The sequence below is a fragment of the Eupeodes corollae genome, chromosome 3 (assembly GCF_945859685.1).
Source record: "Eupeodes corollae chromosome 3, idEupCoro1.1, whole genome shotgun sequence".
Classification (NCBI taxonomy): Eukaryota; Metazoa; Arthropoda; class Insecta; order Diptera; family Syrphidae; genus Eupeodes; species Eupeodes corollae.
The window spans coordinates 89226534-89254348 of NC_079149.1; the positions used below are offsets into that span (position 1 = coordinate 89226534).

The following is a 27815-nucleotide window of genomic DNA, read 5'->3' on the forward strand; positions in this document are numbered from 1 at the left end:
ACGTTTTTTTTCATTTTGCAGGTACATTTAAATCTTAAAATACAAGAAATATTTTTAAACAGACTTATCGGAAACATCACCAAGTTCTTACGACCCAGTCGTGCATTTTTTTTTCCTTCGGAAAAGTTTGAAAATATAAACACACAAATAAAAGGTTTTAAGGAACGCAAATTATTTCAGTTAAAAGACTGAATTCGCATGACTAACTGAGTTTTAAAATTGAATTGCATTTAAAACTGACGTATTATTAACTTTAAGGACTTTATAAAGTCAAAGACTTTAAAAGTTAATTGACTTCTTAAATTGACTTCAAGTCCTAACTTTTAATGACTTATCTTGAATGTTAAAAGTCAAAGTTTTGAAGTCTAAAAACTTTAAAAGCAGTAAAGTCATGACTTAACTGCAGTCATTACAAGACTTTAATTTTTACAACTCTTAAAGAGCAACTTTTGAAGTTCAGTGTTTGGAAGGTTTCATAACATTTTTAAAAGAAATTGTGTCTAAAGAAAAATTATATAACAACTTAAAAATTAATCATTGCTCAATAACGCAATCCATTCTTGTTGCTGCAGCCTCATTTTCGAATGTTTAATGTACACCCATCCAAAAACCGCACCCAACATTGATGCGTTGAAGAAAAAAAGACTTTAAAATAATTACTCATCGACCATACTGCTGAATAACGTAACGGGTGAAAATGGACCCCATAACTGAGGATAATTTTTTGATGATAATCCGGTTTATATTTATGCATTTCAAGGACACAATCATCGAACGTATAACGTTGCTAATGACCCAACGTCTTTAGTTCTGGTGTTAACTCAATTTGAAATGGCTAAGTTCGTCTATTCTTTAAATCACTAACTTTTCTCAACAGCTTAAAATTTTCACTAAAAACAGCAGAGCACGAGGAAATATTAGTTTTAAAAATTTTAATGGTTTTAAGTTTTCAAATATCAGAAGATGATAACTTTTAAATGAAACCTTTTATTAGAAAACCCTATATTTTTCAACATTTGTTCAGAAACTTTTATGGTTATCTTTTTTTTATGTTTATCTAAGGAATTCCGAATTAGTTCAAATTTGAAATAAATATTACTGAATTATTGTGTACTTTAAGATGCAACCTTTTTATTACTACTATTTGAAACCTTGTGTTTTTGGAATCTTATTCAATTTAACACGCTGTTATTGTCAAAACGTTGTCTTCAATATTTTGTTATATATATTTGTTACAGCTAACTCTTAAGTTTCAACGAAGTCAAAAATAGGTTCCTTTATATTTCAACATATCTTTAATAAAGAAAGATGTGTAGTTTAGACGAGTGGGACTTGTTAGACTGATAAAAGACTGTTTGTGTACAATCTACATTAGCAATGCAAAAATTGGAGAAATACGTATTTAAGTATTTCAATAACAGTATTTCTTAAATTTTCATTTACCTTGAAAATGTACTTAATTCTACATTTTCCAACACAGTAAACATGAGTTTACCTATAAATTTATCTTTTATTTTTAAATAAATAAATATTAAGGTGAATTTAGCGTTATAAAAAATCCAATTTCCTAGACATAGATGAGAAACCCTCGACATTTCGACATCAACATCAGCTTCATAAAAGCAAGTACAGCTGCTTCTGCAAACACCTTTCCGAGTAATTCCCTTATTCACATACAATTTTATTACGAAACAAAAGTTGAGTACCTTAAACATGACCAGGATCATTTTATTTAAGTCAATATTCCAAAACGCAAACACACTCACTTTTAGAAACATTTCACTTGTGCCTTGAGCAATGCACACATAAACTGTTTAAATAATACGAGTATAGTAGGTAACTCACCCACACTTAAATGCTAGAGAACTTCGTTGAAACCCAACCAAGCCACCTTTAACCAATTAAACTTACCTTAGAACGGAAATTTGATCCTGCACCTCAACTCCCCCCAAATGTCGGTATAGTGATTTTTTACTTTGTCCTTTGGCGCCTCTCACATCCAACCGAATATATATTACATCATTTCGTGAGGACATGTACGTCCCCCAGTCTATTCGAAATTTCTCCGAAACGGATTCGGATCCTGGTCGCCCATTTCTGTAGAAAATGAATCATACAAAACAAAAAGGAAATACTTAAAAAATATTGTCGCCATAACCAAACCATCCTTAGAATTTTATTTTTATTCACATTCAACATTATATCCGGAATAGAAAACTCATAAGAAAAATGCAATGTAAGAGTATCTACATATATGGTTTTACTGTGTGGCATACTTACACTTCGACGAGCACAGGAAATGCGGCATCCCTTAACTCTTCCCTCCAGCTGGGCGGCAGGAGTAGTTGTACTTGAGCCCTGCTTCCATGCGGTAGGGGAATTTCAAAGGAACGTTGAGTTGGCAAAGCCAATGCCTGCAACCGTTCCGTGTAATAGGGTCGCGTGTCGAAGAGTATTTTTTGCAGACTATGCGTTTTCGCTGAATGCACTCCGGACACTGGGAGACCCGGACCCAGGCACTCGAGTATATAGAAATCGACACCCAGCTCTGTTGCTATGGAAGACTTTGGAGTTAGGAAGGCATCAAAATGGGAACAGTTTACATAGTAGTAACGGCTACTCCAGAGCGCTTCGCCTAGATCACAGGTAATGCACTGAGGTTCACTTCTAAATAAAAAAAAATATTAATAAAAGAAAATATTATAGTTGACATAAAATTTCATCAAATTCAATCACATAAAAACAAGTTTTTCAAAAAATATTTATATTTTCGCTGGATTATATTTTTATGTATGGATTAAGAAAGGTTTTGGGAGTACACTGAGGGAAAACTGTATGGAATCAGTACAGAGGCTTTTATGTTATACGTTTTCACTATATCTTGCATGTTATTCCTATAACACCTCTTTTCAAATTGTAAAGTTAACGTGCGTTGGTTACATACTCCGTCTTTAATTAGTCTTTAAGCTATGCTTAAGCTGTTAACTGAATACAATATGAGTTGTATTCACTACATTAAACTTAAATCCAATCCACAACAAAACTATTTGCTGACTAAAAGCAACATGTATTGATATGTAATCAATAATTGCTTCGAAATATTTTAATGCAAAAGCTCTCTGTTTGACGTTAGGTTAGGTTAGGTTGGAGTGGCTGTACAGATGTCATTGACGCACATAGACCTCAAGGGTCCATTGTGATACCACTAATGAGGTTACTCATGGGAGAGTAATGAACTTCAACAAACCATTTTGTACTTTTAATAAAGTTAGAGAGACGTTTTGTGTCAATAGTTGCCAATTCACTGGTATTATCGAAGAAGGGATTACCGAGAAAGTTATTCCTTCTAACGGAGAGGGCTGGACATGTACATAGACGTTGTTGGACTGTTTCCTCTTCCTCCTCGTTCATGCAGCTTCTACAGAAGTCATTTGTGTAGACCCCTAGCCTAAGAGCATATCTTCCTATCAGGCAGTGTCCTGTTATTACTCCAATTGTAGAGCTTATACTTTGTCTGCTCAGGGATATCAAGCCTTTTGACCGTTTTAAGTCAATACTGGTCATATTTGCTTGGTTGCTAGGCAGGTGGTACTAAGTGACCATCTAGCATTTGTTGATTCTAGAGCATATTGTTTGAGAAGATATTTGCATGTAGCAAGTGGTGTTCCTATGTTATGTTTTTGTCTAACATTAGGCAGAAGTGTTCCGTTTTTGGCGAGCTTATCGGCTTTGCAATTTCCCGGAATGTCTCTGTGGCCCCACATCTTAATGAGGTGAATAATAAACTGTTCCGTCATCTCATTCAGCGATGATCGACAATTGTGGACTATTTAAGAGTTTGTGGAGACAGATGCGAGAGATTTAAGAGCGGATTGGCTGTACGAGAAGATTTGTATATCCTTGCAAGATATAACATTTTATTTGAGCCAGGATAGTGCTTCTTTAATCGCCATTACTTCTGCCTGGAATACACTACATTGATTGGGAAGTCTATAGGATAGAATGAGATTCAGTTCTTCTGAAAAGATACCACTTCCAACTCCGTGTTCGGTCTTTGAACCCAGGAGGATCTTCAAGGGATGGACACATGGAAGCTTTTACGGAATACGGGTAGATCTGAAACTGTTTGACGTTGAACAATATTACATTTTATTGCAATCGTGCCGAAATTTCAAGTTCACTGTATGAGCATCATGTATTGAGTCAATAGGATATGAAGTTTTATTTCAAATGTGGTGGACAACATTGTGAGTTCACGATATCGACTTATGGAATAAATACAAGCAACGTGTATTGATTCCGTAGATTATGTAATCTTATTTAAAACCCAGCCGCAAAGTTATAGAATGAGTATGAGCAAAATATACAATGTATCAACTTATTAAAATTTGGAGCTTAAATTTCGATAGGCCTAGTGGTTTGCATGCTTGCTTTGTAGTTTTAAGGGACTCACTGTAAGTTCAAGTAAGTGAAGGTAGTTATTTTTATAAAGAAGCCGATCATAACATTAGAAAGGACTCCGTACACTAAATAAGTGCAGTTCAAAAAACTTAAGGAGATGCAGACATCATAATAACGCGTAAACATTCCATAAAATGTCACAAGATAAAGACACTCAAACAAAAAAATGTAATGAGTATAGCTTTATGGAATGACTACATATCAGTAAATAAATTATTTAAATATTTATGAAATGCGTTAATAAAGCTAAGTAATGAGGATATGATTTATTTAATTAATACAGATTTAATTGGTAATGATTATATGATTTATGTAATAAATACATATTTTATGTAATGACAAAATAGATGTTTCTAACTAACAACTTTTACACACTACATTGTCCTTAACTTGTTGTTTATAGGTTGAGATAAATATATGTAACATGTGTACAAAATATTTAAAGATATGTAATGAGTCCATAAAGATGTGCTCATCATCGTAAGGTCTTACAATACTTATTTAATAACTCCCTAGAATAATTATGTATGCATGTGATGAGTGAATACAAAAATAAATACTAACTTTTGTCATCACAAAATAATTTAAGAATGATGGATTGGCTACACAGTTTTATGTAATGAGTCCATTCAATAATAAAATTACTATATTCTATTAACTGCTTGTCTGCCTGCTCGTCCTTTTTACACGGAAATACAAGATCACAGTAATTGTACCTCCTTCAATGAAAGGTGTACCACTAATTTTTTTTAATTTTTGGTGTTTCAACCAAATCTCAAACGACCCTCGATTGTCGATCGTCTCTTATGAAGATGGCGCAGCAATTTAACATTCACCTCTGTTGGGTGCCGGGACGCAGAGACATCACAGGAAATTGTAGAGCCGATGAACTCGCTAAAAATGGAACCGTCATGCCTATTTCACCTGAAAGGGAGGAGATAGGTATATCGATAGCTACATGTAATCGACTTGGTGTAGCCTCAAATGACTTCTGTAGGAGCTGTATGGACGAAGAAGAAGACGAAACAATCTCTCACCTCCTCTGCACTTGCCCTGCTCTTTCACTCAGACGGAAACTTCATCTGGGGGACTACTCTTTTGATAATCACAGTGAACTAGCTAAAAAGGATATCAAATATCTTCTTCGCTTTATAAAAAGCTCAAAATGGTTCGACTAGTGAGAAGTAATTCTCTAAAATCATGTGGTATCACAATGGGCCGTTCTTTTTCCTAAGTGGGTGGATTCTAATCCGCATCAGCTACGTTAACCTAACTTGACTGCCTATAGTCAGTAAAGATTTCAATATTTAATTATTGCAAGAAGAATGTGTGCAGAAATCCATACTATGAGTAAATACATTTTTCCCTCAGTGTAGGAATTTCTTAACGAAATAACGGGTGTTTTCTTTTAGAGCATGTGGTTTTCAATCGGGCAATACTTTTTCTGACGTTAATCTCTTTGAAAGCTGTCACTTGATTACAAAATTTTCGTTATTTTAGTTATAATAATTCACTGTTAGGTGTGATCAATGGTCCATATTTCTTTAAAAAATTAAGGCTGTCGGCTGAAATTTATTGAAGCCACGGGCGGCGGCGGACACTTGTCCGAAATAATTTTTAAAACATTATATCAAACCTTTATCTTTATAATAAATCTAAATTCTTGGCCATAACATTAAATTATTTGAGTTCATTGAAAACCACACGTTTAAAAAAATAACCTTAAGTATTTTTAAATAAAATAGTTAATAATTATTTAAATAAATGTATTAATAATTATTTAGTATCATTGATTATAAAAAACATTTCTTCTATATTAAATTAAGAACATTTTTTTTTCAAAATCTTATAAAGAATATCCCGAAATTAATTGATCTGTAAAATAACTTTACAAATGGCGGTCAATTAAAATCTTTCGTTAATCAATGTGGGGCACTTTTCTAAACTTACTTTCGACTATCGTCGCTCACTGGATCCTTGACAACATACAAATGTCGTTGTCCAGGTTTTTTATCTTGTGTTCCAAGATAATAGACGAGATGATTCGCCGTGTCCCAACACAGAATCTTTAAAACCTGAAAATAAATTCAAAGAAAAAAGGGAAACAAACAAAAATACAAGTTATTTCAATTTGCAATAGTTTCTATTTTAAAAAAATGTTTTTAAATAAGAAAATGAATGTGGATATTAGGTATGGCGTTATTGCAATAAAATCAGCACGCATCACTCATTTATTATAGGTAAGCAAATTATACACAGTCATAATTTTGTTGTTAAGCTTTTTGGTTAGTTATTCCAGTAAAAGCATAAGAGAAGAAAATTTTAATAAAATATTTAAAAACAAATATTTAGATTTTTAAAAATGAATTCAAATAAAAAAATATTGAAACAAATTTACAATGATGGTAGAAAATGTTGACAAAACTCAAAACTCAACAGCAAAAGCGAAATATGTAAGTGACACAAAAACTGAACAATTCAACAACATAAAATTTATCGATAAATAATGTGCACTATGGGACCTCGGTAAATCGAAGGCTTCATTAATTCGATTTTGTTTAGTACCTTGTGTTTCGGAATTCAAAAAACCCGGAAAATTGGTTTTATATTTTATCTTTTTCGGAGTTATTATGAAGTGTGTTGTTATTTTTACCAAACTAAATTTTTCTTGAAAATATCGAATAGAAGCGTTTTTATGAAATAACCATTTTGATACCACAGGTTTTTTTTCTGTCTTGTTCTGAATATGAAGTTCTACAGAAAACGATTATTTGGTTACAGTCCAAAATGATATTTTTAATCCCAAATTATTAATGTATTTTTCAAGAATTTTGTCGAAAAAAAAATAATTTTACAATGCGAACTATTGGGGTTCTCTTGTACTGTAAAACCATTACTATTGTGTTATAAGTTGAAAAAGACTTCTGTTTAATATTTCAATGTTTTTAAAAAAACTTAAGCAAAACATATATTCAATGGGTCATTATGTTAATAACCTCAATTTTTAATCACACTTTTCTGTCAAACTTGAGGATGCTAATCAAAGCGCGAACAAAATTCAGCTCAGTTAAATAGGCAGGTCACCAAGCTGTCATGGTCTTTTGGCTACACCGAAAAAACGTATATCAAACATATAGGGTTATCTAAAATTAAGGTTTAAACTTGACAAGCAAGATACTTGGCCGGCTGTTACTTTTGAAGTGTCTTATTAATTATACGCTCTTATTAAAAAGTTGCCATTGTTACTTTCACTTAAAAAAAGTGAAAATTTTACCGTCATAGTTCCCAAAACTAAAGCACCGGCAACAGAGAAACTGGTGACAAAATTTGGGTTGTTGGGACATGATAATCAGGTAAAGAATAGAAACCCTCTATGTGTCGCTCAAAAATAACTCGAAATATTGCTGCATGTCGCTCAAAAATAACTCGAAATATTGCTGCTGTATATAGTGCAGTGTTAACAAAAATCCAGGTATATGGTTTTAAGTTTTCACTTCAGTTAACACAAGAACATAAACCGGTCAATCACCAGAAACGTCGTAGGTTTGGTATGTACATGCACTCTAATACGGTTTTTGAAAAAGATCAAAAAAAGAGGCTGAGATGCGACCCACACTGATAACTTCCCATCCAGTCTGTCGATTTTTCTTGCTTGAAAGTTTGTCAATATGTACTCATATCAATTTTTACCAAATTTGCGTGCTATTTTTTGTAGATTTTATTTTTTATGGAAAAACGGACTGTTGGATTTATATATAAAAATTACTGAATATCGAAAACAATATTTTCTGTGAAATAAAATAAGTTCGAAGCCAATATTTTTAATTTTTGAAAAGCTATTTGAGTCGAAAATCAGTTTTCACCAACTTTTGTTAATTTTTTTTAGGTTTTTAGTTTTTTGTACAAAAACTGTCAATTCGATTTTTCTCGAAATTTGTTCTAATGTTGAAAACAATATTTCTTCTTAGTAAAAATTAGTTAGAACCTATTATCTCAAATTGTTGAAAAGGTATTTGAGTCGAAAATCATTTTTTACCTACTTTTGTTAATTTTTTGCCGGTTTTTAATTTTTTGTACAAAAACTGTCAATTCTATTTTGTTTCAAAATGTTACTGAATGTTGACAACAGTGTTTTTTGAAAGATAAAAGTAAATTAAAGCCAATATCTCAAAGTTTTGAAAACTTATTTGAGTCGAAAATCAATTTTTACTAACATCTATTAATTTTTTTAAGGTTTTTATTTTTTGTAAAAAAACTGTCAATTCAATTTTTCTCAGCATTTTTCAGAATGTTGAAAACAATATTTCTTATAAGATAAAATAAGTTTAAAGCCTAAATTTTAAGTTTTTGAAAGGATATTTAATTTTTACCAACTTTGAGTAACGTTTTTTTAAGATATTTATTTTTTATAAAAAAAACTGTCAATTCGATTTTTCTTAAAATTTTATCAGATGTCAAAAACATTATTCTTCGTTGCACAAAATTGGTTTGGAGATGGAATCAGATTTTAGTCGTAAAATTTTGTAGGTGACAATTTTTTTTCAGTTTTTTTTGATTTATAAAAAAAAACGTTAAATAATTTTTTTTCAAAAAATATATGTACTTCTTTGAAATCACGTTACAATATATTATATAAAATTTAATTCAAGTCTCTAGCGTTTTTGGTTCGTAAGATATTTATGGTTAACCAAAATTTTCACCTTTTTTTAAACTGCTATGGTAAAAAAACCACCCACGCAATTTTCTTGAGAGACCTTTCTGCATCTTTCTGCCTTATTATCTGTATAACAAAATTTAATTGAAGTCGATATCTCTTCTGGTTCTTGAGCTATGGACGACGAAAAAAACGTCGCGAACGTACACACGCACGCACAGACATCTTTCTAAAAATCTTTTATTTCGACTCTAGGGACCTTGAAACGTCGAGAAATGTCAAAATTTTGAATTTGACAAATCGGACCCATTACAATAACTTCCTATGGGAAGTTAAAAATCTACATTAACTCAATTTTTTAAAATTCATTTCAACTTTAAAATTAAGTATTAAAAATATTTTTAGTATGCAATTAATTTGTGCATAAAAATATACATTTTGCATTTAAATTTCGTTAAAAAATGTTCACCCGTTTCTTGAGATATCAAGTTTTGTAAAAACATTATTATATTTTTAAAAGTGAAATAATGAAATTGATCATCAACAATCATCACCAATTTGAAAACTTGACCATCGACAAGAGCTTGCACTGAAAGACAAGATTATTGAAACCGGTCGATTATAGTTCTTATTGAAAACATAATAATGGTGTTTTGAAGGGTACCCTTCTGGAGCAATACCAAAATATGGTTTTCTTGTAAAAAAAAGTCGAATAAGAAAAAGGAAAATAAGAGAAAGTTTGAAATAAACTTATCCGTTAATTTTTGAAGAAATCCGAATTTTCGATTTTGAACCAACAAATTTGTAAGTACTGCTGTTATTTTTCATATGTATTAATCAATTCAATGGATTAGTACATACGAACAGACGGAATTGGGGGACCCACTTTTGTCTACTTTTCTACCATCTTTTTTTCTATAAAACCTGAATATTTGCTCTTTTTCTAAATTTTATATTTTTATTCAAACAATACTAAAGTTACAAACATTTTAGTTGTTTTTGACAGCAAACCACTTTTTGGTGAATGTCGTAAAATAATAACCAACAAATCTTTACCTAAACCTGAATTTCCGATTCATATTACGTTCATGGTCGAGTCATCAGTTATAAGTGATACTTTTGGCGATAAAGTTTAAGAAAGTGAAATACAAATTTTGTTTTCATATAAAAAAATAAATAATGCAAAACTCAATCGTTGACACTAGACACAAGTTCCATCGAATTACTCGGATACGCCGATGATATAGACATAGTGGGAAGATCAAAGCATGATGTCAGTGGAGCATTGCAACAGAACTGAAGAAGATGGGTTAAGTGGACAATTAGCGCAGGACCAAGTATATGCTGTCATCAGAAAAGGAAATTGAACGACGACATCTTTAACAAAACGTCATAATGGACAGCTATAACTTTAAGCTAGTTAAGGGCTTTAAGGACCGCGTTAAACTCAGACAACAAAACCAGCGTTGAAATTAAACGAAGAATAACTCTTGCAAAATGCTGTTTCTTTGGACTTAGATAGAAATTAAATAACAAAGTCGTCTCTTGAGAATCTAAAATAACCATCTATAAGATAAGGGAAGGGCGTCTTAAAATACTTCGGGAGAAAAATTTTCTGGGTGTTTTGGGCCCGTTAGAATAGATGGAGAACGGAAGAGAACATACAACGACGAGCTTTACGGGCTGTACAGATAGCGCAAGCAGGTGGGAGAGGTCATCTAGGGTGTAGGAGCCGAGCTGGATGGAGACGCATCTTGGTTGGGGCTCGGACTGTAGCACCACCTTAAGTAAGTAAGTAGCTATTATCATATGGCCCTCAAAAAAATTTCGAATTGACTGGATTATTCTCTCAGGCATCGTTGCACTTCACTCTTGGCCGTAATGGTACTTCTTCTGAAACAAGTGTGAACCTATAAATAACTTAATTTTTATATTACCAAAGGACTGATTTTATGCCTTAAATATCAGTTTTTTAATTTTTAGTTTGCTCTTCTAAGCCCCGTAAAGTTAATAAGTTAGTATTTAAAATTACTCATTCAAAAATTTAACATGTTTGAATTGTCAAATGAATATTTTCCATGACTTAACAATTCTTGTCAACGGAAATTTCCTATTTTTTAGATAATTTAACCTCTAAAACAAAGGTTTTAAAAATACATATAGTAACCGCAACACTGAAAAGAGGGTTAAAAAACCTCGTATTTATTCGTATTTCATAGGCTGCTTGAATGAAATCAGATCAATACAACATGATAATAAATAACCAGTAAAAATATATATTTAAAATAATCAATCGATAAATCGCTCATCATCACAAACAACAATGTTTTGCTCTGTGATGCGCCCCAATCTCCATCCATTTTGTATAAATGTGCAAAAACGTGTTGTTCAAATATAAATAACCAATCAAACATTGCAATAATAATTAAAGCAAAACTGTATATTAAACGTGAAGTGCCTTTTATAGGTAAATTACTTACAGCGCTTCAGAAACAAAATTTTATGTGTATAGATACTGTTATTTTCAAATATAGTAAAAATCGCCAAGGACACTTTATAAAAGGACCTCTTTCACATTTCAATAAAATCATGTTAATATCCTTACAACATTATATACAGCGTACAAATATACATAGCACTCGTTAGTATAATAAATAATATAGATATTAAATCGTTGACAACACATAAGCTTGATTTATACATAAAGAAATTAATTAATTTAATTTTTATTTAGATGTACATCATAATCAAGTTTTAGAGGTTCAATATGCATTTATATCCATGCGATTAGTTTAATTCGAATGCAGGTTATTTTTTTTTAAATTAGCCAATTTTTTGTTGTATTTTATTAATAAGAATATAATTAATTTGTTAACAACACAAACAGTTAGTTTTTTTTTAGTTTTTATTGTTCCATATCGAAATCTCACCTGATTTCTGTCATGTGTTATAACGGCAACTTGCTATACTTATGGGCATTTGTTTTAATTTTAATTCGCATTAAACATTGTAGAAAGTTTTGTTTTTTTAAATTTTTGTATTTTAAAGATTTTAATTGCACGAATTTATATAAAATTTTAGATTTTTTATTTAATGATAGCAGCGCGTACATTCATTTTGTATTCATGTTTGATTGCAGTTCAAATTCATTGTGAGAAGATACATTCGTGCGATTTTTGTTTTGAAATTTTATTTTGAGTTCACAAAGTTGTTTTGTTTTATTTTTGTTTGTATTTTTTTTTGAAACAATGGCAAAAAATAAACGATAGTATTAATTACAAATTATTACAATCATGAAGAACACATAAAATTGTGTTGGTTTATAGATGTTTTTTTATGAAAATAAAAAAATATGATAAAAAAAATTAATACACAAAAAAATAATAAAATAAATAAATTAACATTCATAATAAGTATAATAAATAATAAATACAAATATAACTTAAACAAATTATTATCGATCAGACAGAAAGTGTTACACATTTACGCATTTTAATTCATTGGCTATTTTTTATTCAAAAAATTAGGTACAATTAATGTGAATGTAAAATGTGTAGGTATAATTTTGTTTTTATTAAAAACTGTGTTGTTGTGTGTATGGGAAATATATTGTGGGCAATGATGCAAAGTCATATTTTTGTTTAAATTTTTTTCATTGTGTTTCAAAAAGAACTTAAAATACAAACATTTTTAAATTGATTGATTGACATAAAAGTATTTCACTTCGCAAAGTTCTGGTCTCTAAAAAAATAAATAAATTAGGTGGCGCAACAGTCCGTATAGACTCTAGGCTATTTCTGTGTGCGAGTAATGTTTGTCAAGGATGGAGGGAACCTACAATTTTAAGCCGAATTCGAACGGCGCATTTGGGAAAGCTCTTTTCATGACAAGAATTACTCTTGGAGCATTTGTCAATTCCTCCTAAGAGGCAATACCCGTTAAAAAAGCTTTAGCTGACAAAGGCAGGGATTGAACTAGTGGTGTGAGAAATCCCAAGTATCGTAACAAAGTAACGATTACTTCAAGTATTTAAAGTAATTGATTACTTACTCAAGTAACGATTACCAGTCGAATCGACTACTTGTAGTTACTTTTGGATTTTATTGCTTTTAGTTACTTTTGGATTTGATTTCTTTTAGTTATTTTTGGATTTGATTACTTTTAGTTACTTTTAGCTTTGATTTCTTTTAGTTACTTTTGGATTTGCATTTAAAAGATATTTTTTGATTTAATTTAGTTTGTTTTTGATACGAAATACATCTTAACGATACTGAAACTGATTACGATTTTATAGATAATTGTATGGAAAAGAAAGTGGAAGAGTTTCTGAATTTGTTGGGTTCAATCCCTGCATGTGCCACCTTAATTTAAAAAAAAATAATTTTCGCGGGTACTGCCTCTTGCGAGAAATTGACAATTCCTTCAAGAGTAATTCTTGTCATGAAAAAGTGCTTTCTCAAACTAGCCGTTCGGATTCGGCCAAAAATTGTAGGTCCCTTCCATTCCTGACAACAGTACTCGCACACAGGAATGGTTGCGAGTTGTAAGTCACTAGGCCCTGGTTCACAACGGACTGTTGCGCCCAATTTAATTTTAATTTAATACTATATGCAGCAAGAAAAACATTTTTAGCTGGAAATTTGACAGCTCTTGCTCTACCGAAATCGTTAATATTTTCACGAAGTTGCACTAATATATTGACAAAAATAGTTACAATCGTGTTTAAGCGCCACCAAAAAATAACAATTTGACGGTAATTTGAATTTACCATGAAGAACTCGTAATTAAACCAGGAATTTAAAAAGTGGAATTAAAATAGTTGAGAAGAAAAAACTTTTATGAGTGTTGTAATACTTTATAATTCAATTTGATAGCCAAATTATAAATAATAAAATCGACGAATGAATAGTTCTGAAACAAAATTTTAAAGACATATTTCCAAAACCCCAAAAATGTTTCTTTTTTGGATTGTGAGAGACTTAAATATGTTCAAGATTTGAGCTTGTTATCAATACTTTATTCAATTCATTTGAAATACATTAAAAATGTATCGGGTTTAAATTCTGCAATGATGTTTTTGGTGAATAAGCAGACTTGTGAATATTGATCACTTGGACCTAAAATTGTAGGCCACAAGTAAATTATATGTATTGTCATATCAGACGTATTATTATTATTAAACGTTATCTTTGCATATAAACGAGTATAAATACAATATTAACAAATTTGTGAAATCGAATCCTCTTCGTGCCTAATTCTTGTATGTTTTTTAAGTAATCACAAAGTAATCATTCAAAAATAACGATTAATTTGAAAAAAGTAATTAAAGTAACCAACAAGTAACTACTTTTAACATCAATAGATTGATCCCAAGACCTTTGGCATGACAGTCCAAACCAACACTAAATATAAGGAACGGGTTCTACTACTATTCTATACCAAAGTTTATATTCGTGACAAGATGAGGAATTAAAAAAGATGAACTAAGGTTTTCACAGCTTTTCATTTTTGGTCTAGTGGCTGAATAGGTGGTACCGAATTGATAAAACAAATCTAGAAAATATTGAAGTCTTTCGAATTTGCATTGATATTTTATAAAACTTACAAAAACGGTAATTCCAGATACTGAGATTTAGATTTCTTGTAGGGTTTCTTGACTAAACTGAACAAAACCAGTATCGGACAAATTAGGAATTTTTGAACACACCATTTCTATAGCCGTGTTTTTCGAGATAAAGTGAGAAGGTAAAAATGAATTGGAGTGTAGATTTTAGTCTACATATGTGTGGATTTTATCGTTTAACTGATAGTGCTATATTCGCTGAAACTTACTTTTTGCAAAATAACAAAAAAATGTAACAGCTTGTGTCAATTTCCATACAATTAAAGAACTTAGTTGAGTCAGCTTATAAAAGCAAGACTATATTTTTATTTAAATTAATTATAAAAAAATAATTAAATCAAAGATCTGTTTTATGCTAGGCAACGTTGAAAACTAGGATGAGAAGAAAGATTTGAATCTTCCTATCTATATATTTATTTGAAGACTAGCCAAGACTTGTCGTCACACAATTTTGTAGGACTAAACATACATTTAGCACTTAAATTTACAAAAAAAAGACAAAATACAAGTAATTGATGATGCAAACGTTAGTTGACATAAATTAAAAAGAAATTCTGCCGAAATATCATTTCATCTTGAGTCTTAAAATAACGTCATCGTGTTTGTATGTTGGAAACTACTCTACTAAGACATCCATACAGACTCAAAGATCTATCAAACGTACCAACGTCTAAAAATGAAAAACTTGAACATTAATTTCGTGTCTTAAATTAAAGCCAAAATCTTTACTTGCAGCAGGTTATCACTTGAGCTTTTACCTGCAGTAATTCTGTGCGGAAGTTGAATATGGTATTCATATAAATTTTTATTGTATTACGTATGGCGGCTTTCGGTATGCTGTCGAAAATTTGGAGGAATAACTCTATCAGCTTAAGAACAACGCTACGACTGTTGTGCAGAAATGTCGAATCTGTGCTTCTTACTTCAGCCATAACAAGAGAGCTGCAAATCTTTGTGAATACTCGTAGACACATCCTAAGGATTTTCTGCCCAAAACCGTACATCAATTGAGATCCTTCATAGAAGCACCGGCCAGGAACCTATAGAGTCTATAATACGAAAGCGTTAGTGGTAATGGATTCGACATACACTTCGAAAAGGCAACGACTGCATGGCAGGCCAAGCAATGCAGTGGAATCCGCTAACACAAGAAGGAAGAAGAGCTAGACGACCGAGAAGCACATAGCGCAGAGCAGTCGAGGCGAAATCAGCGTCAGAAGGCAATAGTTGGAGGGAGCTGAAACACAACTCCGGAAACCATACACCATGGAGCGTAGTCATAGTAAAGGGCCTATGTCCCTTAAGGGGTTCCTAACGGATTTAACAGGTCTGAGGACCTAAGTAAGTAAAGTAAGTTGAAAAAGAAGCACATCCTGCTAAAATTCGAGATTTGTCAAATGGAAAATTTTGTGAGCATTTGAAAAATTAGTAAAAGAGGTAACATTGTCGTTTAAGACAGACAATTTCAATTCATAACACTTAAGATCTTCATTTGAGTTATATGCATTTACCGTCCCAACATTCTAAAAATATTTTAATTTAATTTTAAGCTAAATTAATATTAAAGCATAGTGACAAACGTTAAAACATTTGTTTCCCTTTTGAAATTGGGGGTTTTATGTTACAAAATTAAATCTCAAATTTTAGAAATAATTTGTTTTATAAATATGATTCTTACACCCAACATTTGTATATGCAAAAAAATTTAAGCATTTTTCAGTGCTCCTTGACTTGTCACCTTGCTCTTGTGGATATAATCTCCTTTTTGTTTTAAGAGGAGGCTTGAAAATCGGTTGAGTAAAAATGGGGTAGTGGTTCTAAATTGAAGAATATTTTTAATATATTCGGAACTATTCATTTGTTTTCTTTTTTTTAATTACCTATATTTTGAAATATGATAACAGTTTTGTTAAAGTTAAAAATATTAGAAAATAGTTGTGTCTTAAATAAACTTTTTAGAGACGGACGTTTTATTGTTTTTCTATTTGCTTACATAATGATTTAAAATTTTCATTGAGATTTACATTTTTATCCTGTCACAACGGAAAGACTTGAAAAATAGTCCGACTCTTAAAACCAGTTCTAATTCTGATTTTCATCAAGTCTCAAGCCTTTTTTTACTGTCTAAATTTTTGAAAATATAAATGCAGAAAGAACATTTTTTCGTTTCAATAATTTTCTTTTAACTCCAAGAAAATTAGGTCTTAGGTCAGGTTACAGCAGTATAGCGACAATATTTGACGTTATTCATTATTGAACAAAGGAGAGATTAGTTAGGCAGTAAAATAGTGACGTTTCTGGTACTTTTAGATTATTCTAAAGCATATGATACTATTTATCACAAAAGTATGTGTCTAAAGTTACAAAAAATTATAAATGTTCACCAGAAGATGTGAAGCTTATTCGTATCTATCTGAATCTGTCAGACGGCAAGCAGTTTCAATTGGTAGACATGTGTCTAATTTCTTAACATTGTCAATTTCTGGTGGAGTTCCCCAAGATTCGATACTTGGTCCATCCTTTTTATTCATTGATTGATTATGCTCTAAAAATTTAAACAACTACCACAAACACTTTTTTCCGATGATCTTTAGTTTCTTAAAAATTGTTCAATTGCATTTATTGAACAACTCTTAGCTGTAATACTTTATTTAACCAAATGTGCTCTCATTCTAAATCGTCTAAAAATGGAACGTATCGTCAAATCTTATCGATATATTTACTTGCAATACCTTTCTTCATTATGTAGAAATAATTGAGTTTAAATTTTTCTTTAATACATTTTTAAGTTGAAACAAGCTTTTTAAGTAAGCTGTTGGCAAGATATATTGGGCTCTTAACCACATTAGATACTAGGAAAATGCTTACGTAACAATATTGACATATGGTGGTAAGAACTTCCGCAAGCTCGACACCGTAAGCCAAATAAAGCTTAGTGTTGTTTTTAACAACATAGCAAGTTACACTTTCGGATATGATGATCACATCTCATCATTCTCCAAAAGTATTTATGGTATTTTTTTGGTAATCTTTTAAAACTTCCTATTATAATCTTGTTTTTCTTGTGCCTTTTATCTTTAACTATTTTAGAAAAAATTCTTTGAATATTATACAAAAAATAAATTGGGTGTCGCAACAGTCTATTGAGAACTAGAGCCTAGTAACAAAAGACTCTTAACGATTCCGGTGTGCGAGTAATGTCAGGAATTATGGGGACCTGCAATTTTATGTCGAATCAGTTATCATTACATTAAATATTGGTCAATTTTTTTATTTCGTTCCAAACTTTGAAAATTGTAAGATAATTTTTTATTAACCTTGTAGTTAAGCTTAAAATTAAGCTCTTGGCAAATAAATTATGCTTAAACTAAAAATAAACTAAAGGAAACTCTTTCTTAGGTCTGCTGACAGGAAAAGCTGACACACTCACACCAATGGTTGGTCCGTTTCGATACCACAGGAATCAAAACATCTACCCCAGTCGTTAAAACCAATTTGTGCTAGCTATGAAGCGTTGGAGATAATAAATGTTAGAATTTCTCAGATCACTAATATTATTGAAGGTTAGGCATTGTATTCTCATTTTTTTTCGTCAATTCAGCTTCTGCAAAAATTGTTTGAGTTTAGTTGATTCTTTCTAAGATATGTTTGTGTTAAAGCGCATCAAACAATATTTGCTGCTTTGCTTTGACCCACATTAAGAAACTGGACCTAAACCTTTTTTTGTATTTTATCTTTGAAAATGCTACTTTATGTATATGTAGTCGAGATTCAATAATTTGTTTTTATTTCAATCTAACCGTATTGCTCTTCAAAAGTTTTTACATGTTTTTTTTTTTTAAATCTTTCTTTTTTGATAATGTATGACTTTGCATCAAAACCTTCTTAAACTATAATAAGGTATACATTTATGTTTTCTACTATAAATAAATAAAGACACAAACTAAAAAACATAAATTCAAAATTGAAAATTTACCTCATAACGTCCGTGTGAGATAACAGATATCCGTTGTTGTGTTATCGTCACATGTTTGATATGGGTAAAGTGTTCAGTACCAGATTCCTGTATACTTGCTAATATCAGAAAACTATCGCCATCCGGCGAAAAGACCGGATGCGGTAATATATCCAGCCATTCATCTTCTGGGGCACGTTCGGAATGCGTCTACAAATTATAAAAAATTCTATTTAATTCGAAATTAAAATGCGCATTTTTTATAACTTACATCGATGCATGTCCAATTTGGTGCAAAGCACGTAGCTACTATACTGTAGTTCTGTGATCTCATCATGTAAACTGTTGAGATTTGATGGTTACCCTGTGTAACCCAACCAGCTGAGGTAAGATAGTAATCCCTTAAAGGAAAGTTAAAAAAAAAGATGAAAATATATATGAATGTGATGCGATGTTATCTGTTTTGCAGTTTTGTATGAGTCCCTTTTTAAAGCTAAAAAAAAAAAAGGAACTTGCTGTTAGGGTGCTGAAAGCACTTTTTTAACCCCTTGACATTTATACTTGTTTTTGTTCAACTCCTCGTCTTTGCCTTGATCGAATGCAATTTTTTATGAAAGCAACACAAAGAAGACAAACCCCTGCAACCTTTATTGTTTTTTTTTTATTAAAAAATATTAGCATAATTTGTTTCCAACCATTTTACGGCAATCTATTGGTAAAATAGCTTTAAACCATTTTTAATTTTTACAACTTGTTGGTTTGTTACATCTATCAACTTTGAACTTAGTGTAATTGTTTGAACTTTAAGAAAAACTAACGAATCTATGAACTTATTTAAAAAAATGATAACCTTAAGACGATGGAACTCTTTAAAATGTTCAATGACCTGCTTTTTACAGGATTTCAAGTCACTCTCGCAGAGTGAACTCCATAAATGCGATATTTTAATCAAACTCAGTTAAAGGTTTTCAAGTATGCTTTTAATGTTGGTGGCCTATTTTTCCTCTTTTTTAACAGTGCGTTATTTGGTTTTCAAGTCAAATAAAATAAACATAGTGTCATTCATTTTTCAGTTTCTAAAGCAATTCTAAAAAAGATGCTACGATGCGACCCACACTTACGACTTCTCATCCCGTTTAACGATTTGTCTAGATCTTGAACAATATGTTTATAACAAAATTTTGTGTGAGATAAAAATCCCTATCTTTGTTTTCCTCTCCTTGATACTTGAGTCGAAAACTATTTTTTATCAGAAAAAATATGTTAAAACTATTTCTTATCAGTTTTTCGTTGTCTTTTTGGGTTTTCGCGGAGGTCTGGTCTGGATGCAAAGGGTTTCAGAGTGATTGTCTATGCGGATGACGTTTCTATAGGTCTCAGGAAAGGTTCTTAATACACTAAGAAAACTCTTAGAAAATGCTTCTGACAAACTAATACTTTGGGATGATCGTTGTGGACAAAACCGAATTAGTCCTTTTTTCGGAGAAAAACTAAATTCCATATGTTAATAGTACCTATTTTAAACTTATCCGATTTAAGTTCTTGTATGGTGTGTCAGTATGGTGGATTTTTTTAAGAAAAAGACCCACACTGATAACTTCCCATCCCGTCTGTCGATTTGTATCAAATTTTACTAGATTTGCGTACTATTTTTAGTAGATTTTATTTTGTATGAAAAAACGGAAAGTTGGAATTTTATATAAAAATTACTGAATATCGAAAACAATATTTTCTGTGAAATAAAATAAGTTTGAAGCCAATATTTTTAATTTTTGAAAAGCTCTTTGAGCCGAAAGTAAATTTTTACCAAGTTTTAGTATTGTTTTTTTTAGAGTTTTATTTTTTGTAAAAAAACTGTCAATTCGAATTTTTTAAAAATTTTACCAAATGTTGAAAACAATATTTCTTATAAGATAAAATTAGTTTGAATCCAATATTTAGAATTTTTGAAGAGATATTTGATTTGAAAATCAATTTTTACCACCTTTTATACATTTTTTTTTAGGTTTTTATTTTTTGTAAAAAAACTGTCAATTCGATTTTTCTCAAAATGTGTCCTAATATTGAAGACAATATTTCTTATAAGAAAAAATTAGTAAGAAGCTATTATCTCAAAGTTTTAAAAAGATATTTGAGTCGAAAATCATTTTTTACCAACTTTTGTTAATTTTTTTTTTCGGTTTTTAATTTTTCGTAAAAAAACTGTCAATTCGATTTTTTTCAAACCTTAACTGAATGTTGACAACAAGATTTTTTGAAAGATAAAAGTTAATTAAAGCCAATATCTCAAAGTTTTGAAAAGATATTTGAGTCGAAAATCAATTTTTACCAACTTTTATTCATTTTTTTTTAGGTTTTTATTTTTTGTAAGAAAACTATCATTTCGATTTTTCTCAACATTTTTCAAAATGTTGAAATTAATATTTCTTTTAAGATAAAATAAGCTTGAAGCCTAAATTTCAAGTTTTTGAAAAGATATTTGAATCGATATTCAATTTTTACGAATTTTGAGTAATGTTTTTTGTTAGATTTTTATTTTTTATAAAAAAAAAACTGTCGATTAGATTTTTCTCAAAATTTTATCAGATGTCAAAAACATTATTCTTCGTTGCACAAAATTGTTTTAGAGATGAAATTATATTTCAGTCGTAAAATTTTGGAGGTGACAAATTTTTTTTTTCAGTTTTATTAATTTATAAAAAAAAAAACCGTTATATTGATGTTTTTCAAAAAATATACTTGTTTGCTATCACGTTACAATTTATTATCTAAAATTTAATTCAAGTCTCTAGCGATTTTGGTTCGTAAGATATTTAGGGTTAAACAAAATTTTCACCTTTTTTTCAAACTGCTATGGTAAAAAAACCACTCACGCAATTTTCTTGAGAGCCCTTTCTGCATCTTTCTGCCATATTATCTGTATAACAAAATTTATTTGAAGTTTATATCTCTTCTGGTTCTTGAGCTATGGAGGACGAAAAAAACGTTGCGAACGTACGGACGTACAAACGCACGCACAGACATCTTTCTAAAAATCTTTTATTTCGACTCAAGGGATCTTGAAACGTCGAGAAATGTCAAAATTTTTAATTTGACTAATCGGACCAATTACAATAACTTCCTATGGGAAGTTAATAAAGTTCAACGTTCAGCTTGCCTATGTAAATTCTGATTTTTCGAAATCAATATCAAAAAGTATTTGAAGATTTACTTTCTAAAGCACATTTCACATTTATGTTGTTTAACTCAAAGTTATTCGAACGATTCATAATCATATCAGTAACTCGTTTAGTCTTTTAGACCATCGTGGTTGGGTTTGACAATGTCCTTATATTGGGGCTTTTATCACTGCATAAATAAACTTCGTCCTCGTTATTAAAATCCTCATAAACAATGGTACCTGGAACATCATTATAAACGGTGATTTTTTAGCTATTGTCTTATTGGCAACACTTGTTTAAACAGCTTATGCACGTTTCGATGTTGAAACAATCAAAGATCTTCAGTTTGGTCTATAATTTAACCATGAATCGTCTTGCAAACGAACAACGCTTGCAAATTATTGAATTTGATTATCAAAATACGTTCCTTTTAGTAAAGTTCATCACGCGCTTCTTTACCGAAAAATTGTGTTCAGCGACGAAGCTCATTTTTGGGTCAAGGGGTACGCAAATAAGCAGAATTGTCGATTTTGGAGTGAATATCAGCCAGAAGCATTGCAAGAGCTACCAATACATCCAAAGTCACAGTTGAGTGCGGTTTATGGGCTGGTGGCATCATTGGACTGTATACTTCTTCAAAGGCGATGCGAATGGTAACGTAACTGTGAATGGTGAGCGCTTCCGTGTGATGATATCCAACTTTTTTTCGCCCAAAATACAAGAGCTTGACTTGCATGACATGTGATAGCAACAACATAGTGCCACATGCCACACAGAACGCGACTTATTGAGTGGTAAGTTCGATGAACATTCCTTACAGGTCAATTGGGTACAGGGCCATAGAGGCATTAGACGTAATTGTGAGGCAGATGCATTTTTCAGAAATGGTATAGAATAACCTATTCTACCATGTTAGGCTAATGCTGGTATACCAATAGCTACATGTAAACTGTTGCTAATGCGAGACTCACTAAAAATAATGGATTTAAAGCGCTCAAAGTGCTTGCTACCTCTAGGTAGATCACATATAAGCTCGACAATCGGTTTCATAACCGGGAACTAACTAATAGGGAAGCACGCCACGCGGCTAGGCGTATTCTCAAATGACTTTTTGAGACGCTGGCTGTATGGATAAGGAAGAGTAATAAACAGTTCTTCACGTACTATCTACTGAAAAATGCAAGATTAAACTAGGAGAATTTTTCTATATCGATCATTAACATAACAAGTTCAGTAAACAATCAGTCAACTTTCAATGAACCCAAGATCGACGAGAACATCGCCCGGTCCGTTAAAGTGCACATCAGTCTATTCCTCGCCGTTCACAAAAACTCGGCCTTTCGCAGACTTCAACTTGGCGAATTTTGCATCGGGAATTGGAGCTACAAGCGTACAAGATCCAATGACCCAGGATCATGTTCATGTCAAAGTTTATGAACATAGACAACACCGTTTGTTCGCTGACTGGGTTTCCTATCGTTTGGAAGAGGACCCCAAATTTTGTCGAAAAATCATTTTAGTTTCGAGGCCCATTTTTGGATGAATGGTTGTGTTAACAACCAAAATTGATGGGCGTTAACCAATCCGTTACCGTTTGGTGTAACCATGATAATTAATTTCTTATGGCACCAATTGAACCATATGGACCTAGACGACATGTTGTTCCAGCAAAATGTCGCTACGTGCCACACACCGAACACTACGATTAACATTTTAATTGAACGATTTGAGAGTAAGGTTATCTCTCGCAGAGGTGGTATGAATTGGATACCAAGGTCATGCGATTTGACATCGGTAGACTTCGTTCTGTGGTGTTTCTTGAAGAACCAAATCTATGCAAATAAATCGCAATCGACCGATTCCCTAAAGGTGAACATAACACAGGCCATCGCTCAAATTCAGCCGGATCTTTGCGGAAGAATCATTGAGAATTGGACCACTCTGATCCGTGCCACCATAAGAAGCCGAGGCTGGCATTTGCATGATGTTTTATTAAATTTCAACATCTGTCCGCCCTTATTGAAAAACCCTTTATAAGGGACTAAAACTGGTTTCGTTGAGTTTAAAAGAAAACCTTTAGAATTAAGTGGTAGCACAATGGGCCATTAAACTGGCCTTAGTGTGTACTCTTTCATCACAGACGGGTACTTAACTAAACCTAATAAAATTGAAACGTCTTCGTAAGATCGCATGTGCTCTTTTACCCTTACTTGTTGAAAGCACATATAGTCGAAGTCATGATCATCAATCGTCGATAAGAAGGAGGCATGTACAACACGTTCATTCAAAATATTGATACAATCGGGTTATCAGTAACACTTGCAGACAGACAGACAGACCCAACGACGCCAATAAAGCTTCAAATGTCTTCAAATTTTTTAAATCATTTTTAAGTAAGTTTTAATAAATAACTTCAAATCGTGGTTCAATTGTCAGCAAAGTCAAACATTTAACTGATATTATCACACTTCAAATGACTGCTGACACTTGGCTATAAAGTAATGGTTTTTTCATATAGTAATTATTTAATCTGTTCTCATTTCAGTATCAATTCTTCTCATTTTCTAAAGCTAAAGTATTTCAATTTGTGTTTATTAAAGCAATTGCTTTTTAATCAAAGTTTTTGTTTTCTTTTCTATTGATACTATTTAATTATTATTTGATAGCAAGAGACTTATTGTGGTTGATGATTTATTATGTGTTGTTTTATAATTAAACTACAAGGAGATAAATCAATGTTGGAGGCGTTAGTCAACCTTGACATTACTTTGGTCTAAATAAGGATTTATTGCAATTTTCAGTTTATTGCTACTATTCCAAAGTAAATTGATTATATTCTGAGAAGATATGCGATTGTCTTACGATATGGGAGAAATAATAATAATCAAAAGTTGACCGAGATAATGTGGATTGTGGTCAACTCAATCGATACGATGACAATTGTCAAATTTACAAGTCATTGCAATGGCTTCTTAGAATATACAATATTTAAGACAAAACCTAACTGGTCGCAATCATATTTTCGGATATCACACTCAATTTTAATAAAAAAGGTGTCAAAAGGATGGAGACTGCTGACAAGAAAAGCAACAAACCTAATTTGGAAGCGGCTTTGTCATTCGAATTAGACTAAAGCAACAAGTCTTGAGCTAAAGGTGCATCAACGAGCGCCTTATGATCATCCGCATCAAGGGTAAATTCAGTAACATTAGGGCACAAGTCCCCACAGAGAAGAGCTCTTGGACAATGCAGAAGACCAGGGTCCTAGCTATGATATTTAAATTTTCCTGGGCGATCTTAATGCCAAGCTAGGAAGGAAAGATAAATTTGGTGGAATATTTGGGAAAAACAGTGTGCATGACAACACTTCCGATAGCGGATTCAGGCTAATCGATTTTGCTGCGGGGTGAATCGTCAAGGTACGCCATGGTACGCTAGTACGCGATCTACCGTCAACCAAATTAACCATATTGCAATCGACGCTAGACATGCTTCCAGTATCATCAGTAACATTGACTCGGACTACTATCTTGTTGTAGGCTAGGTAGCACTTTTGATTTACAGATCCAAGGCAAAAAAAAGGAGATCCTGGGAGAAGATATAACGTCGAACGGCTACAATCAAAAGAAATTCCTTCTCCGAACGAGACACAAGTAACCTCTTTCTTTCCTTGCCGCTACCACAATTTATCGAGAACAAGTGGCAATATTGCCAAGATGCAATCAGAGAAGCCGCCTTTGACGTGTTGGGTTTTAAGCAGCCACCAACAAGAGAACCCTGGTTTCATTAGGAACAATAGGCACGCTAAGCGGCAAAACATAGAAGGACGAGAGCTGATTATGAGCTCTTTAAGTAGAAGAGGGGAGAGAAACATCGACTTCTCAGAAGAAAAAAAAGCGTGCGGTCGGAGATGTTGAGAGGTTTAAAAAAGGAGACCCTTTAAATTGCATCGACTATAGAGAAATCAGTATACTTAACATCGCTTAAAAAATCTTCACTCACGTAATATGTCAACGTCTAAAGCCTATCGTCAGCAACCTGATAGGTCCTTATCAGTGTGGTCTTAGACCACAAAAGTCCACAGTCCATCAAATATTCAATTTACGGCAGATCCTGGAAAAACTCCAAGAACACAAAATCGACACCCACCATTTCTTCATCAATTTCAAGGCCGCATATAACAAAATCCTCAGAACTGTATGTAGCCATGTCTAGTTTTGGGATCCCTGCCAAACTCTTCCGTTTGTGCAGGATGACCATGGAGAATTCGTTTGAAACAAATTATCCGAACCTTTCGATGTCTAAAAAGGCTCTAGACATGGTAATTAACCTTGAAATAGTGCAGAGCTCCCACGGTAACACCAGCGGCACTATCATTCAAACTCATCGTGATGTCAATATGGCTTTTGTGAGCATTAAGGCATGACAGCCTAGTAGAGGAATTTCACGGACTAGGTGACCTGGTGGTTAAAAGTGACCTCACCTATAACATGGATAGTACGCTACGAGAAACATCTAGGTAGAGACCGAGCTAGATGGAGATTTTTTTTTGGATGAGGCCCTAGTCTTGCAATTTTATCGAGACACAAAACAGTTGTCCATCTGAAATTCCTCTTCGTGTCCGTTAAGGGAATTGCATTTAAAGAGACATGAACGTATTTTCTATAGAAATCTTACTTCCAAAACTAAATATCCAGCTAAGGGTTTGAAAACAAATTTTGTACGCATCAAAGATTGACACCCAACTTGTTTTTGTTATTTGTTTTGAAATGATGTTTAAATAACCGCTCTTATTCACATTTCAATAAAACATAAAACACTTATGAATGATGTCAAAATTCTAAACAAAAATATCAAAATACATCAGCTGCTCGAAATAATTGAATTGCCAGGCCACATCATGTAGAAATAAAATGCACACCAATTTCCTTCGAAAACAAAACCCAATGGACCAATACGTATCCTAACATCACATTCCTGTCAAATTCAGAACAATATAGATAAAGTCAAACCGAACCACACGCCAGTTATCAGAGAGGGGTTAAGACCAGACCAGACCATACCAGAGAGACTTTATGGTACTCAAATAATTGAAATGGTTAAACCTATTCCAGTGGAACCATCATCGACATCATCATCAGCATATCAAATGACTTTTCCATCATCGAAAAGCACTATAGGTAGGTACTGTCATCTAACTGCTCCCTTAACCTCAACAACCTGAGATGTCAATCAACCTGTCAGTATTTTGAATAACTCAGTGTGTTGTCCAATTGGCATTGCATCCAAGGCCTGTATAATTGGATTTCACTTTAGGGACGAAATCACTATAAAAATGTGTTATGAAAACATATTGCCAACCCTTGATGATTAACAACCCCCGCCTGCCTCCGCGCCGAGCCACTAACAGTTAAAGCAAAACATTAATACATATACAAAGAAAAATTGAAATTGTTTTATAAAGTTAAGTCACACTCACACAAAACAAACAAAAAAATACCTACTGTCCGTCCAGTGATGGCGGTGGCTTGACTAAATTCCTCTGGATATCCGTCAGGTTGCTTATGTCGACTATCCACAAATGGACTTCAGGATTTGTGGTGCCCGGCGTTGGATATCGGACACTCTTTGTTTCCGGAAACGAACTACCCGAACTCATGCCAGCACCTGCAGCTATAATCGCTCCCGATGCCAGCCACGGATAGGTCATGATGCCGACGTTGGTATCATTAAACGAGGCATACATGAATTGGCTGCCATCCGGTGATGACCATATCGCTTCAGGCTTCGAAAAGATTTCCTCTGAAATTGGATTAAAATACATATAAAGATATAGGGACGATATGGAGAGCATTTACGAGTACAAATCTGTTGCGTTCTTGAAATTGAAAATAAAAGTAAATAACTGCGAGACGAGTGAAAATAAATAGAAAAAGGCTTTACAAAAAAAAAACCGAAAGC

The 27815-nt window shown here is 32.4% G+C and overlaps 1 protein-coding gene across 3 annotated transcripts in view; it reads right to left on the reverse strand.

The window, feature by feature from the left end:
- LOC129951796 (inactive dipeptidyl peptidase 10-like) overlaps positions 1 to 27815 on the reverse strand; it is a 73537-nt gene that overhangs the window by 5215 nt on the left and 40507 nt on the right. The window contains exons 4-10 of one of the 3 annotated variants that reach the window (XM_056064114.1): positions 27359 to 27656; positions 18965 to 19094; positions 18715 to 18903; positions 12046 to 12078; positions 6412 to 6536; positions 2281 to 2667; positions 1912 to 2097 (exon numbers count right to left, since the gene is read on the reverse strand). In XM_056064114.1, coding sequence (XP_055920089.1) covers positions 1912 to 2097; positions 2281 to 2667; positions 6412 to 6536; positions 12046 to 12078; positions 18715 to 18903; positions 18965 to 19094; positions 27359 to 27656 — 1348 coding nt within the window. Of the gene's footprint in view, positions 1 to 1911; positions 2098 to 2280; positions 2668 to 6411; positions 6537 to 12045; positions 12084 to 18714; positions 18904 to 18964; positions 19095 to 27358; positions 27657 to 27815 lie in introns of those variants that run through there. The other 2 variants (XM_056064115.1, XM_056064116.1) reach the window with 2 other exon arrangements.